Source organism: Vulpes lagopus, chromosome 2 (assembly GCF_018345385.1).
Source record: "Vulpes lagopus strain Blue_001 chromosome 2, ASM1834538v1, whole genome shotgun sequence".
Lineage (NCBI taxonomy): Eukaryota > Metazoa > Chordata > Mammalia > Carnivora > Canidae > Vulpes > Vulpes lagopus.
This window is the reverse complement of record NC_054825.1, coordinates 43,385,215-43,399,218: the sequence shown is the minus strand read 5'-3', so window position 1 is coordinate 43,399,218 and position 14,004 is coordinate 43,385,215. Positions and strand designations below refer to the sequence as shown.

General features: G+C 39.0%; 1 protein-coding gene across 3 annotated transcripts in view; it reads right to left on the bottom strand.

Moving 5' to 3' along the window:
- Positions 1-14,004, bottom strand: part of SIN3A (SIN3 transcription regulator family member A) — a 70,503-nt gene that overhangs the window by 45,980 nt on the left and 10,519 nt on the right. For all 3 annotated transcript variants that reach the window (XM_041744062.1, XM_041744061.1, XM_041744063.1), the window contains 2 exons: positions 6,725-6,946; positions 1,402-1,578 (listed from right to left, as the gene is read on the bottom strand). In XM_041744062.1, the coding sequence (XP_041599996.1) occupies positions 1,402-1,578; positions 6,725-6,913 (366 nt within the window). In that variant the 5' untranslated portion in view covers positions 6,914-6,946. The remainder of the gene's footprint in view (positions 1-1,401; positions 1,579-6,724; positions 6,947-14,004) is intronic.

Genomic DNA, 14,004 nt, shown 5'->3' with positions numbered 1-14,004 from the left:
TTATACTCAAGTGAGGGAGATGAGTAAAATAGCTGCTGTGTTTTGACAGGACTGGCAGAAAAAGCTTATAAAAATGTATATTTTTGTTAGTTTAATAGCAAGTTTAGAAGCCCTTTTGCAAGATTAAGGTATTAACTGATGAATACAGTATTAATATAGAATTAAATCATACCAAACCAACTCTAAAAAAATATTTTCATCAGGACTTTGTGAGGTACTAAGTTCATGGCAATAATACAGTTTGGTATACAGCCATCACTCTACAAGCAGACAACCAAAATGTTTTAAGAAAAACATCAATATAGCTTATACAAATTTTCCCAAAGACAGAGCCCAGAGTGAAAATTTCAGGCCCAAATAATTTGACTCTCTTTAAAGACTATGCTTAAGTATAGTCAACTCTTTTTAGCATTCAATTTTCTTAGGCCAATATTAAACAAGTTCCTGAGTACCCAAAGTAATGAGGGCAGGGATCAAGGAGAACTACATTAAGTATCAAGAAAAACAGAAGGCCAAAATGTTTGCTACACATGGATGTATCCTTCAGGGGTATATTGTTTATTCCTACCTGAAAGCTATTTAATTAGGCTGATAGGACCAAATGAAGACGCAACATCTTATCTCCTTATAGTTCCTTAATTTGTATTTCTTGCACTTGATTTTAAATTTTATATAAATGTAAAATAAGAAAAACAAATCTGAAACACTTACTGCAACAATCACTTATCTTGAAGTCACACTCAAGTAAGCAGAGAGAGAGGGGGTTAGCTGGGAACACAAGCTCCACTTCTCCACAGATGCCTCATGAATTTCAAAAGGACTAAAAACCTACAGCACATACTCAGCAGAACAGATGAAAACACTGACACTTCATTCACAATTATAGTCTTCCCCAATCTTTATTAAGGTTCCCAAAAAAGGAGCATGTGTTTTACTAAGGATGGACGTGAAGATGGCAGCCCATTCAGCTATTTATAAACAGGGATAAAAAGAGTAAATCATAAGGTAATACTGGACCCAGTGACTGTACAGGACTGTAGCCAACTATGTGTACACTCAACAAAACCTTATGCCATGCTAAGAACTAAGAGTTCAATAGGAGGCATCAAAAAAAAAAAGGCCTTTATTTCGTATGGAAACAGTCCTGCTATCCTGACACGTCTGAGTACCATGCATTCATGCATTCCAAAAACATTTCCTGAATGTATTCTCTGGATCAGGCACGGACAGTAAGAGGGGAAATCTAAGTAGGTTTCAAAACAAAAACAAAGTAAAACTTCTTAGGATTCAATCCCTAGTCTAGTATGTTAAAAGTTATAATGCCACTATGAATAGGCTGAAGCCAATGCTTCCTGCTGAGAGAGAAAACTTCTCAATGAAAGAAGAGGAGCTGAATATCACCTTAAGCCTCTGAAATTGCTGCTGTCCCTGCACTGGTGCAACTGGTGGGGCAGGATGAGCATGACTCTGGACCACCTGGCCTCCGTGGGGCTGCACAGCTGCTGGGTGATGATGACTGCTATGAACCGCTGCGATGGTGGGCCCGTGACTGCCAGAGCTCTGTGGCACTGCTGAAACCTGGGGTGGACAAAATGCAGACAAGAAACTTCAAGGCTTCTGCATTCTTCCCCAGATTCATCTAAAATACATGCATGCGTATCTTTGCACACACACAGAGAATTACGAATCTTCCTTGACTTACAATGGGGTTACATCCTGATAAATCCATTTTAGGCTGAAAATACCCTAAGTTGAAAATGCATTTAATACAGCTACCCTCACAAACATCATAGCTCAGCCTAGCCTATCCTAAATGTGCTCAGAACACTTAGCGTAGCCACAGTTGGGCAAAATCATCTTACACAAAGCCTATTTTACAAGAAAGTGTTAAATATCTCATGTAGGGATCCCTGGGTGGCGCAGCGGTTTGGCGCCTGCCTTTGGCCCAGGGCGCGATCCTGGAGACCCGGGATCGAATCCCACGTCAGGCTCCTGGTGCATGGAGCCTGCTTCTCCCTCTGCCTGTATCTCTGCCTCTCTCTCTCTCTGTGTGACTATCATAAATAAATAAAAATTAAAAAAAAAAAAAAATCTCATGTAATATGCTAAAAACTATACAAAAAGAGAAAAACAGAATGGAATGGCATAAGGGTATCTATCAGTTGTTTACCCTCGTAATCCTGTGGCTGACCAGGAGCTGAGGCTGCTACCGCCCAGCATCAGAGGAGAGTACAGTACTTCATACTGCTAGCCTGAGAAAAGATCCAGATTCAAAATTCCAACTATGGTTTTTAGTGTACATCACTTTTGTGTTATCATAAAGTTGAAAAATTGGAAGTCAAACCATCCTAAGTTCAGGACCATCTGTATTCAGAAACCCAAATTTCCCACAAAGGGAACTGGTGAAATAAATTATAACTCACCCATATTACAACAGAATTCTCTGCCACTATTGAAAACTATATGGCTCAACACTTCTCAAACTATCTACGGCAAAGGACACGTTTTTATTTTTTTTCTTAAATTCCAATCCATCATGGGCCACTACTTTTATAAGATACGATAAAAATGAATTACTAGAGAAGTGAAATGAAAAATATGTAAGCCCATAATTTCCATTCTCACATTTTAGAGATATATGACAAAATTACTATGTCCATGTCCAAATCACTCTAAGTTTCTAAATATTCTCATTTTCTATACTCAAGGTCATTATAGATTAATAAGAAAGTATACACATCAGCCATCTGTGGACCACACTTGGAATAGCACTGATATAGATGCATGTATTTTAACAATATGTTCACAATTGGGCAGCCAGGGTGGCTCAGCGGTTTAGCGCCGCCTTCAGTCCAGGGCGTGACCTCGGGGTCCCGGGATCGAGTCCTGAGTCGGGCTCCCTGCAGGGAGCCTGCTTCTCCCTCTGCCTGTGTCTCCGCCTCTCTCTCTCTGTGTCTCTCATGAATAAATAAAATCTTTAAAAAAATAAAATTAAAAAATAATACGTTCACAATCTGTAAGCTGAATGCATTCATGTGTTACATATGGATTTAAACTTCTAAATTTTTTTTAGAAAGCACATTACAAAGCAGTATCTATAAATCAAAAAAATCTTTTAAACCTTAGGTAACAAATATACAGCAAAATGTTAGCAATTTAGCTTGTGGTGGGATTAGAGAAGATTTTTATTTTGCTTATGACCCTTATTTTCTACTTCTATCCATATTTGTTTATTTTGCTTATCTTTATTTGCTAAACAAAACTTTCTTCCAAATTGTTAGTGGTTTGGCCTCAAACATAATTATCTTCTATGCTTTTTCTCATCCTCTTATAAACTTAGAGTGAAATAAAGCACAAGATCCTTTCCTTCCATTTCTATTACAAAAAAAAAAAAATGCTACATGAAATTTCCAAAGCTTTTTTTAAATTTTCCTATTTCAGAACTGTTAATCACCACAGAAAACAACTAAGGACAATATACTTGATTTGCCAAGTCAAATAAAAAGACTAAATAACATGAGACTTCATCTAAATAATGGAAGTTGTATACTACAACATAAGAGAGGGTAAGTTTTTTTTTTCAAGTCTCCACAAATTTATAGGGGAGGGTGGGAAATAGACAATTACTTACAAACCTACCCAAACAATAGTTACATATTAGGAGTAAAAAGAAACTATTTAGACAGTTCTAAAAGCTCTAATATACCTCTAGCAAGAAGGGTTATTATTATTCTGAGCTTCTATATTCCAACATGCATGTTTTGAAGTTTTTTAAAAGGCTTAACTGGAACTTGTAAACACTTGAGATGACAGGTTTTATATGAGCTTTTATATTTTGTATTACAGCTTCTAATATAGATGCAACTATCCCAGGTATAGGAAAGTCATCAATCTGTTCAAATAAAAGTAATCACCCAAGGAAAACAAGGAGCCTTACTTTTTTCCAAGATCTAATTTAAAGATTCAGTTTGTAGCAGTCCTATGACTGTGGCCCTCAGCCCCATAGGAGGGCTTGGTACTGCTTCTAAAAGGACTCCTAAGAATGACACCTAAGGAATCACCATCTCCTACTTCCCCTGGATTTCCCTTTTGTTTTCTTCTAATAAATTCTGAGAAATTTATGGATTTATGGAATTGCTGAGTCAAAAAGTAATTAATAAATCTGCCACAGGGGCACCTGGGTGGCTCATTGGTTAAGCGTCTGCCTTTGGCTCAGGTCGTGATCTCAGGGTCCTGGGATCGAGTCCCACATTAGGCTCCTCTCAGGGAGCCTGCCTCTGCCTATGTCTGCCTCTCTCTGTGTGTCTCTCATGAATAAATTAAATCTTAAAAAAATAAAATAAAATAAATCTGCCGCAAACTGTCAAATTGTTCTCAAGAAAGATTACACCAGGGATCCCTGGGTGGCGCAGCGGTTTGGCGCCTGCCTTTGGCCCAGGGCGCGATCCTGGAGACCCGGGATCAAATCCCACATCAGGCTCCCGGTGCATGGAGCCTGCTTCTCCCTCTGCCTGTCTCTGCGTCTCTCTCTCTCTCTCTGTGACTATCATAAATAAATAAAAATTAAAAAAAAAAAAAAAAAAGATTACACCAATGTATGTTCCTGGTACAAGCCCTACCTTTTAAGTGTCACTAACAGGGCAGCCCACGTGGCTCAGCGGTTTAGCGCCACCTTCAGTCCAGGGCATGATCCTGGAGACCCGAGATCGAGTCCCACAGCAGGCTCCCTGCATGGAGCCTGCTTCTCCTTCTGCCTGTGTCTCTGCCTCTCTCTCTCTCTCTCCCTCTCTCTGTGTGTCTCTATGAATAAATAAAATCTTAAAAAAAAAAAAAAAAAGTCACTTAACAAGTTAGGTTGAAGAAGGCCTCTCCAGACCACTTATATAAATCATGGTTCAAACTGACCTAGAATGGAATATTATAAATGCAGTGATGTTTTAAAGATTATGTAGACCTACACTTACGTAGTATTCAGGTGAAAAGTGGCCCACTATGTATTACGTGAAAAGAACCAACAGGAGAACAGTATACACTGTATCATTCAAATTACATGAAAAGAGAAGTGTATCTCGATAGGTAGGCAGGTAAATACAGATACCCAAGAAATGCACAAGTGGGTTAAAGTCTGAAGGGTCAGAGAAAGAAGTCATCTTATATCATTTAAAACAAAACAAAGGGCAGCCCTGGTGGCTCAGCGGTTTAGTGCTGCCTTTAGCCCAGGGCCTGATCCTGGGGACCTGGGATCAAGTCCCACATCAGGCTCCCTGCATGGGGCCTGCTTCTCCCTCTGTGTCTCTGCCTCTCTCTCTCTCTCACTGCCATCTCTCATGAATAAATAAATAAAATCTTTAAAAAAATAAAAATAAAAAAACAAAACAAAGCCAAAAACATGGTGATATTTACTTTCATAAATAATAAGGGCAAAAAACACATTTCTTCAATTTCTACAAAACAGTAAACGGAAAAGATGAAAGATCAGCACTGGAACAACAGGAATACACAATGCGGTGGAAATGTAAACTGGTACAACTCTGAAAAACAATTTGACATTACCTACTAAAGGCAATGATGTCACACACACACCCTATGACCCAGCAACCCTCTCCTAGATATCCGAAAAACTCTTCCTCATGTGCCCAAACCTGTTGAGTGGTCTATAAGAAGATAAGGAGTTTGCACCAGATTGTAAACCAACTCTGTTTCACTAATAATAAGCACACTGTTTAATTCAGCTGCCTCCGTTTCCCCATGACAAGACTGTTTTGATTATAAAAAAAGTAGCACATTGATTTAAATTCTGGTGCAAGCTTATCTTGTCACGGACTGCCATTGTACCACTGCAATAGGAGAAATACCTAAAAATAGTCACACAGCACCTTTACAACAGTGAAAAATGTGGTAATAGCCTGAACATGCAGCAACAGAAAAATGGATAAGTAAACAGGATATACTCATATAATTCATAAAAGAGTGGAATTGACTCAATTATTTATACACAAGAATATGGGTAAGTCTTGGGAACTGCAATGAGTGAAAAAAAGTGAGTTAAAGAAAAAAATACAGGGGTGGGTGGCTTGCTGGCTCAATGGGTAGAGCATATGACTCTTGATCTCAGGACTGTAAATTTGAGCCCCAAGGTAGGTATGGAGATTACTTAAAAATAAAATCTTTAAGGGGCACCTGGCTGACTCGGCTCAGTGGAGCACGTGACTCGATGTCAAGGTTGAGTTCCAGACCTATTTTTGATATAGAGATTACATACAAACACACTCACATGTATAAAATCCTTTAAAAGAATAAAAATTTAAAATAAAAAAGAATAAAAATATATGTTTTCATTTACATAAAAGTTCAAAAATACCCAAACTAAACAATTTTATTGTCTAGAGGTATAAACAAAATGATTTAGGGGCATCTGGCTGGCTCAGTCAGTGGACCACATGACTCCTGATCTCAGGGCTGTGAGTCTGAGACCCACACTGGGTGTAGAGATTACTTAAAAACATTTTTAAAATAGAAATAATTAAAAGATAACAAAGAATTAAAAACCTGCACAGTGAGCACACAAGTATACATTGTTTCTGTTATTTGTTATATCTTACTTATGGATATTTCATAAATATAATTTTATATCTAACTGGATGCTTAATACAACTTTTTTTTAATTGGACAAAATCACCATGATCCTCCCTTACACCAAGTCCCTTGCTGGGCTCCAGCGTACCTGATAGCTGGGTGTCACAGAGTACTGAATTCCCGTAGCTGACTGCATGGTCTCAGACACTGCTTCATACACAGGAGGGGCAGGGGCAAGCACCCGGTGCTGGTGAGGAAAAGCCTCTGTGCTACCAGGGATCCGACGCTGCTGGGCCGCATACACCGGTGACTCCTGGTCATCCAAACGTCGCTTCATTCTGCGTTCATGCTCAGGGATGCACCACAAAACCTGCAGAAACCAAAAGCATCAACATGCAAACCAGTCCACACTGCAATGTGATGTGTACAATTTAGGACCAGTTGCGTGCATTTACTAGAAGCTCAACTCCCAGACCGAATATCTACTTCATCCTGGATATGATCACTGGCTAGTTTAAGTGGATGCTTGTACACACAGCCCCCACAGTGGAAAGCATATCATAACTGAACGACTGAAGTTTAAATAAAAACATGGTCTGAATTAACTTGGGACTACAGGATTGAAAAATAACCTCCAATTTAAAAACAAGAAAATATGGGACACCCGTGTGGTTCAGTGGCTAAGCGTCTGCCTTTGGCTCAGGGCGTGACCCTGGGGTCCCGGGATCGAGTCCCACATCGGGCTCCCTGCATGGAGCCTGCTTCTCCCTCTGCCTGTGTCTCTGCCTCTCCCCCTCTCTCTGTGTGTCGCTCATGAATAAATAAATCTTTAAAAGAAAATTTTAAAATAAAAAAAAATTTTTTTAATTAAAGTAAAAACAAGAAAATACACCTTTCTTTTTCTTATTCTCTAGTTTTCTCTTCAAATGCCATCATTCCTAACATTCATTACATATTCGCAAGCTTACAAAAACAGTCAAGGCTTCTTCCTAACTCCTCTCAAAACCTAGTACTATCATTGTGGTCTAATTTTTAAAATATCAATTGTTTCTTTTTTTAAAATATGTTTTTAAAGATTTTTAGTTATTTATTCAGGAGAGACACACAGAGAGAGAGGGAGAGAGAGGCAGAGACGCAGGCAGAGGGAGACGCAGGCTCCACGCAGGGAGCCCAACACGGGCCATGGGACTCGACCCCGGGACCCCAGGATCACGCCCTGGGCTGAAGGCAGGCGCTAAACCGCTGAACCACCCAGGGATCCCAGGGATCCCATATCAATTGTTTCAACAATTAAATGGTATCATGAAAGAGTAATAGGCTAGGAGTAAGAGGACAATGGTTCTAGACTTGCCAACAACTTCCTCATTCTTTGTGAGTTTGTTTCTCCAACTATAAAATGAGAAGGTCGGAAAAGATCATTTTTAGGATACTTTTGACTCTTAATATTCCTTAACACTAAGGAGATTGGGACGCCTGGGTAGCTCAGCGATTGGGCGTCCGTCTGCGGCTCAGGGCGGAATTCCAGGATCTGGGATCAAGTCCCACATCGGGCTCCCTGCATGGAGCCTGCTTCTCCCTCTGCCTGTGTCTCTGCCTGCCTTTCTGTGTCTCTCATGAATAAATAAATAAATAAATCTTAAAAAAAAAAAAAAAAACACTAAGGAGATTCCAGAATCCCTTATTAATAATATTCCTCTATGAAGGAACATTTTCTTTCCTGCAGGATGCAAAAAGTCTAGTAATATTCTGGCTAGGAATCCAGTCTGGTCTTTTTAGGGCTTTTCCAACATCTAAAGCTTCTTCAAGGCAGGGTCTCTTTCCACTTTGTCTGCATTCTGCACAGTGCTAACATATCACACACAAATACTGACCATGCAGAAGGGAAAGAACAAGAGTAATGGTTAATATAATAATAGTTAGCATATAATAAATTGCAAGCACCATTCTACACAATTTATAAATATTATTATAATCCCCACAACAACCCTATAAGGTGGTGTTATTCTCTATTTTGAAGAAACTGAAATACGAGGATAAAGTAAACTGCCCAAGGCTGCACAGCTAATAGGCAAAGCTGGAATATCGATCCACCAAATCTGCCTCCAGAGCCCGAATTCTTAACCACCTCAGTATCTCCGACCTCTCACAGAAGAAGAAATAAAGGGAGAAGAAAACTTTACTTTTACTTAAGACACACATGCAATGAGCAACCTCAGCTATCTTTAACCTCTCCCACACTTAGCTCATTCATCCTTTCAGTCTCAACCCAACAGAGCGGGAAGGCTTTGGCAGCATTCACTCTTTCAATTAGCAAATATTCAGAGAGTAGATATAAAGGTGGTGTCCTACAAAAACTACTTGGGGAGACTGTATATAGCCTCACTAGTAATCAGAGAAATATAAAGTAAAATGATATCCCCAAAGCAAGAGGCAAAAATTAAGAGAGAATGATGATACTGAGTGTGGCGTGAGGGTATAGGAAAATACTACTGAAAAGAAGTTTTAATTGGTATAGACTATGTGGTTGGCAATTTGTGGCATCCATTAAATTTTTAAATTTAAAATGGGCATACCCTTTCATCTAGAAATTCCACTTCTAGGTGTCTATCCTTTATATCTGCCAATTATATTTACTGCAGCAAAGTATGAAAAATCTAAATGTCTATCAATAACTGAATGAAATTGATATATCCATATTGGGAAAACTATACAGCAATTAGAAAGATTGGGGTTCCCTATAAAGAAAACCCTGCAAAACATTCTATTAAGTGAAAAGAACAAGCTACAGAGTAAATACAGTGTGATTTCAACACCCACACACAATGTACTCTTAAGATTTGTGCATCTCGCTATAAATTTTGCACCAGAAGGAAAAAGCTATAAACAAATACTGAACTCTAGTTAAGGATACGCATGCTCAAGGACTTCAGTGAAAGTGTACTAAAAATTTACTTTGAAATACATCGAGAAATTAGTTTGGATGGAGGAATGGATACATAAAGCAAGTACTATTAAAATGGTAATGTAGGGATCTCTGGGTGGCCAGAGGTTTAGCACCAGCCCAAGGCCTGATCCTGGAATCCCAGGATCAAGTCCCACATCGGGCTCCCTGCATGGAGCCTGCTTCTTCTGCCTGTGTCTCTGCCTCTCTCTCTCTCTCTCCCTCTCTCTCTGTGTGTGTCTCACACAAATAAATAAAATAAAATCTTTAAAAATAATACTACTAAAATAAAATGGTAATGTAAAATCTTGTGTGTGTATATATATATACATATGGGTGTTCACTATAAAATTCTATCAACTTTGCTGTATATTTTGAAATTGTTCTTAATAAAATGTTGGGAGAGAAGGCTAACAATACAAACCAGCTCATGAGTGGTACAAGTACTACAAATTTGGTAAAGAGAAAAAAGAAATTTGGTAAAGAGTAGAAAATGTGTATACTGGAAAAAAACTCTACAGAGAAGGTAAATGTCTGGTTACATCTTGAAAATTAGGAATGAATTAGGGCATGAGGGTTACACAGGATGAGATTAAATTACTACAGTAACTTTGGAATTGCAGGTGACAATGAGCCATTTATAGTCTTTGCCAATTCATTTATTCCACAAATAATTCCCAAGGATCTATACAAGCCAGACCCTGTGCTTTGTGCTGGGGGTCCAGCACTGAATAGGACAGATTTCCTGCCCTACAACAACCAAGTCTTCCAATCAGGACTGCTATAAATCAGTGTGCTCTTCCCAACAGACCTGTCAGGTGGGCACACCCAGAACACTATTTAGAGGGGAAACTGATACTCAAAAGAAATTAAGTGACCTGTTCAAAGTCACATGGCAAGAAGCTAGACTTTCTCCTTGGAATGCATGACCAATCTGGAGTAGAAATACGGACAGACAATAGTATCCTGCTTGCAGAGAGGTACAGTGAAATTCCAAACTATAAAGTATTTGAATGCCAAATAATGGAGCCACAAGAATCAGACACAAAGCTACTTTCAAGCCCTGCTTTCAGCTGACATGATTTTCATCTGCCACTATGGTCTCCGACTGCTTCAGATTTGGAGTTTACACTGTTATCAGAACTCTAGTCTATGAAGACAGAATTTAAACAAGAGAAAAAGCACTCTGAGGGACAGAAACTAGTGAAGAAAGACTAATGTGAACAAACAATGGCAGCAGAACACTAAAAAGTCATCTGGCCTTGTGTTAGAATAAAAAGTGGGAATAGCTCCAAATCATCATGCAAAGAAATCATAATTCCCAAATAAAGCAAGCAGAGCAGGATAATTCGGATATTGCAGGACAGTCTTCTGGAATAGGGCAAACAGCTGGCAAGCCAACGTGTCACACTTAGACAAATCTTAGAAGGGCAGAGGTAAAAGCTAACCTTTTCACAATGATAAATATAAAAACAAATTTTCTAGTTCTACAACCTAAAATGTCTTTCATCACAGTAAAAAGTTGGCCTCCTAGAAATCTAGACAGTTCTCCATGATTATTAAAGTCCAAATGGTGGGACACCTGAGTGGCAAAGTGATCTGCCTTCATCTCAGGGTGTGATCCTGGGGTCCCAGGATCGAGTCCCATGTCAGGCTCCCTGCATGGAGCCTGCTTCTCTCTCTGCCTGTCTCTCTCTCTCTCTCTGTCTCTCATGAATAAATAAAATATTTTTAAAAAGAAAAAAATCCAAATGGAAAACCCAACTTTAAAGAATCTTATGTTTTCAGTTAAATTAAATTTCACAAATTAGGGGTGCCTGGTGGCTCAGTCAGTTAAACATTCTGTCTTCGGCTCAGGTCATCATCCCAGGGTCCTGGGACCTAGCCTCACATTGGGCTCCCTACTCAGCGGGGAGCCTGCTCCTCCCTCTGCTCGCGGCTCCCCCTGCTCCTCTGTGTGCTCTCTGACAAATAAATAAAATCTTTTAAAAATAAATAAATAAAATCTTAAACAAAACAAAATAAACAACCCATTCTTCTTAAAACACAAGACCTAATACCCATGCCTCCCTGAATCAGCTTTACATTCTTCTAATGACGTAGGCCTCAATCACAAGAGTTTGCCCCCCCAGGCACATCTGTCAATGTCAGAAGCCATTTTTGGGTTGTCAGGGGACAGGAGTGCTACTGGCATCTCACGAATTCCCAAACATCCTACAATGCACAGGATAATCCCCACAACAAAGAATTATTTGGCCAAAATATAATAATGCCAGGTTGAGAAACCTCTATCTAATATAATGCTAACCCCATTTGGCACATAACCTTTTGTGAGCTTTGGTGGGATTACATTATACTGTGGTATGACAACAATTTTTTATCAAGGTTGCTCAGAACAGTCATCTTGGTTGACCAAAACACATCACTACTTTCTTTATAACACATGATTTACCTTGAACCTTCAGTATATCATTTACCATGTTGGTGAAAAACTTTACTAGAAACTTTAGTAAGAATTTAAATAGCAAGGGTGCCTAGGGGCACCCAGGTGGCTCAGTCCATTAGGAACTGGACTCTGGATTTCAATTTACATCATGATGTCTAGGTGGTGGGATCAAGCCTTGAGTTGGGCTCTGCACTCAAGAGAGTCTGCTTGGATTTCTCGCTTTCCGCCTCTCCCCCCTCACTCCCAAGTGCCCACAGATGCACGCTCTCTCTAAAGTAAGGGAATAAATCCTAAAAAAAAAAAAAAAAAAAAAAGGCAGGGACATCTGGGTGGCTCATTTGGTTAAGCACTGACTCATTTCAGTGGGGGTTATGATCTTAGGGTTGTGGAATTGAGCCCCTGGCTCCTCACTGGCCTCCACATTCAGCATGGAGTCTGCTTGAGATGATCTCCCTGTTTTTCCCATTTCTCTAAAATAAAAATAAAATTTTTTAAAAAAGAATTTAAGTTGCAAATCCAAACTTTTATTCTCTATTTTCCTGGGGTTTTTTTTCCTGGTTTTGAAGATATAAATACCCAAAATAGGCAATATCCTTTAAAACGCAACTGACTCGTCACCAACTATCACCCATGAAGTTGGAACACAGCCACTCTGTATATTTTGATTTCAGATACATCTCTAGTAAAGTTCTAGCTTATCATCACTTTGGAGTTTTTTTTTTCATCACCAAACACAATACTTTGAAAACTTAATTCTTAATTTTATTGGAGAGAACAATCATCGTCTTTGTTCCATAACTGTAGGCATTCTCAGTTTTAGGCTAATAAATGCCAATTAGAATGACCAATCCAATGTTGTTTTTTTCATTTCTGTATCTTGTTTCCTTCCAATCACCTCTGTACACCCGCCTTTAGCAAGTGTCCACTCACAAGTCAATTTTGGTGCATAAACATCCTGAAAGATTAAAGAATACAATTGTACACCCTTTTAGCAGATTAAAATGGTTCTGATTCATGTTGAAATATTTCATTCTGAAGTCCTTCTTGCTGAATGGCTACCTGGATGAGGACATCATTTTTTCTTACCCGTCCCTCAAAAATACATGGTGCACGCATAAATTCTTCATTCTGAGAAAATTCATCATATTGTCATCTAAAGACTATATAGTCAGGACGCCTGGGTGGCTCAGTGGTTGAGCACCTGCCTTCAGCCCAGGGTGTGTTCCTGGAGTCCTGGGATCGAGTTCCGCATGGGGCTCCCTGCATGGAGCCTGCTTCTCCCTCTGCCTATGTCTCTGCCTCTCTCTCTCTTTTGGGTCTCCCATGAATAAATAAATAAAAGCTTTTAATAAATAAATAAATACATACATACATACATACTACACAGTCTGCAAACTGGCTTATAGTCAATTTTACCATCATCACCCCAGTCTAGTTTGCTGCTGTCTGCTGAACTGCTTGTCTACTAGCTCCTCTAGTAGTTTGTCTAGTAGCTCCTCTAGTGGGTCCATTAGTTTTCTTCTCTTTGCCATTACAGGAGGCAAAAAAATTAAGGATTACCAAATGTTTCCTGAAACCTTAAAAAAGTTGTAAAAATAGTATAAAATATGGTCATATTCCCCAGATGCTAATGTCTTACAGAATGTTTAAGATGGTATCTCCCAACTTCGTGTACACTTTCTTGAAAGATGCTATAATGCTTCAGGCAAAGCAGTAAGAAAACTGAAGTGTAATAGTGATGATTTATTTTACCATTGAAGTCTCCTTCTGGGCAATGCCATAATTCTTCCCTATTTTTACTATTTTAGTCTTTTTTAACATAATAGGGAATAACTGATGAGCAGTAATGAAATAATTCCTAGGATGATGAAATACCAGAATGTTTCAAGCTACAAGAAAACTACAAATATTAAGATCCCACAATATAGTTTACATGTATAACCCTAATAGCTAAATGAGTTTTTTTTTTTTAAGATTTTATTTATTTATTCATGAGAGACAGAGAGACAGAGAGAAGCAGAGACACAGCAGAGGGAGAAGC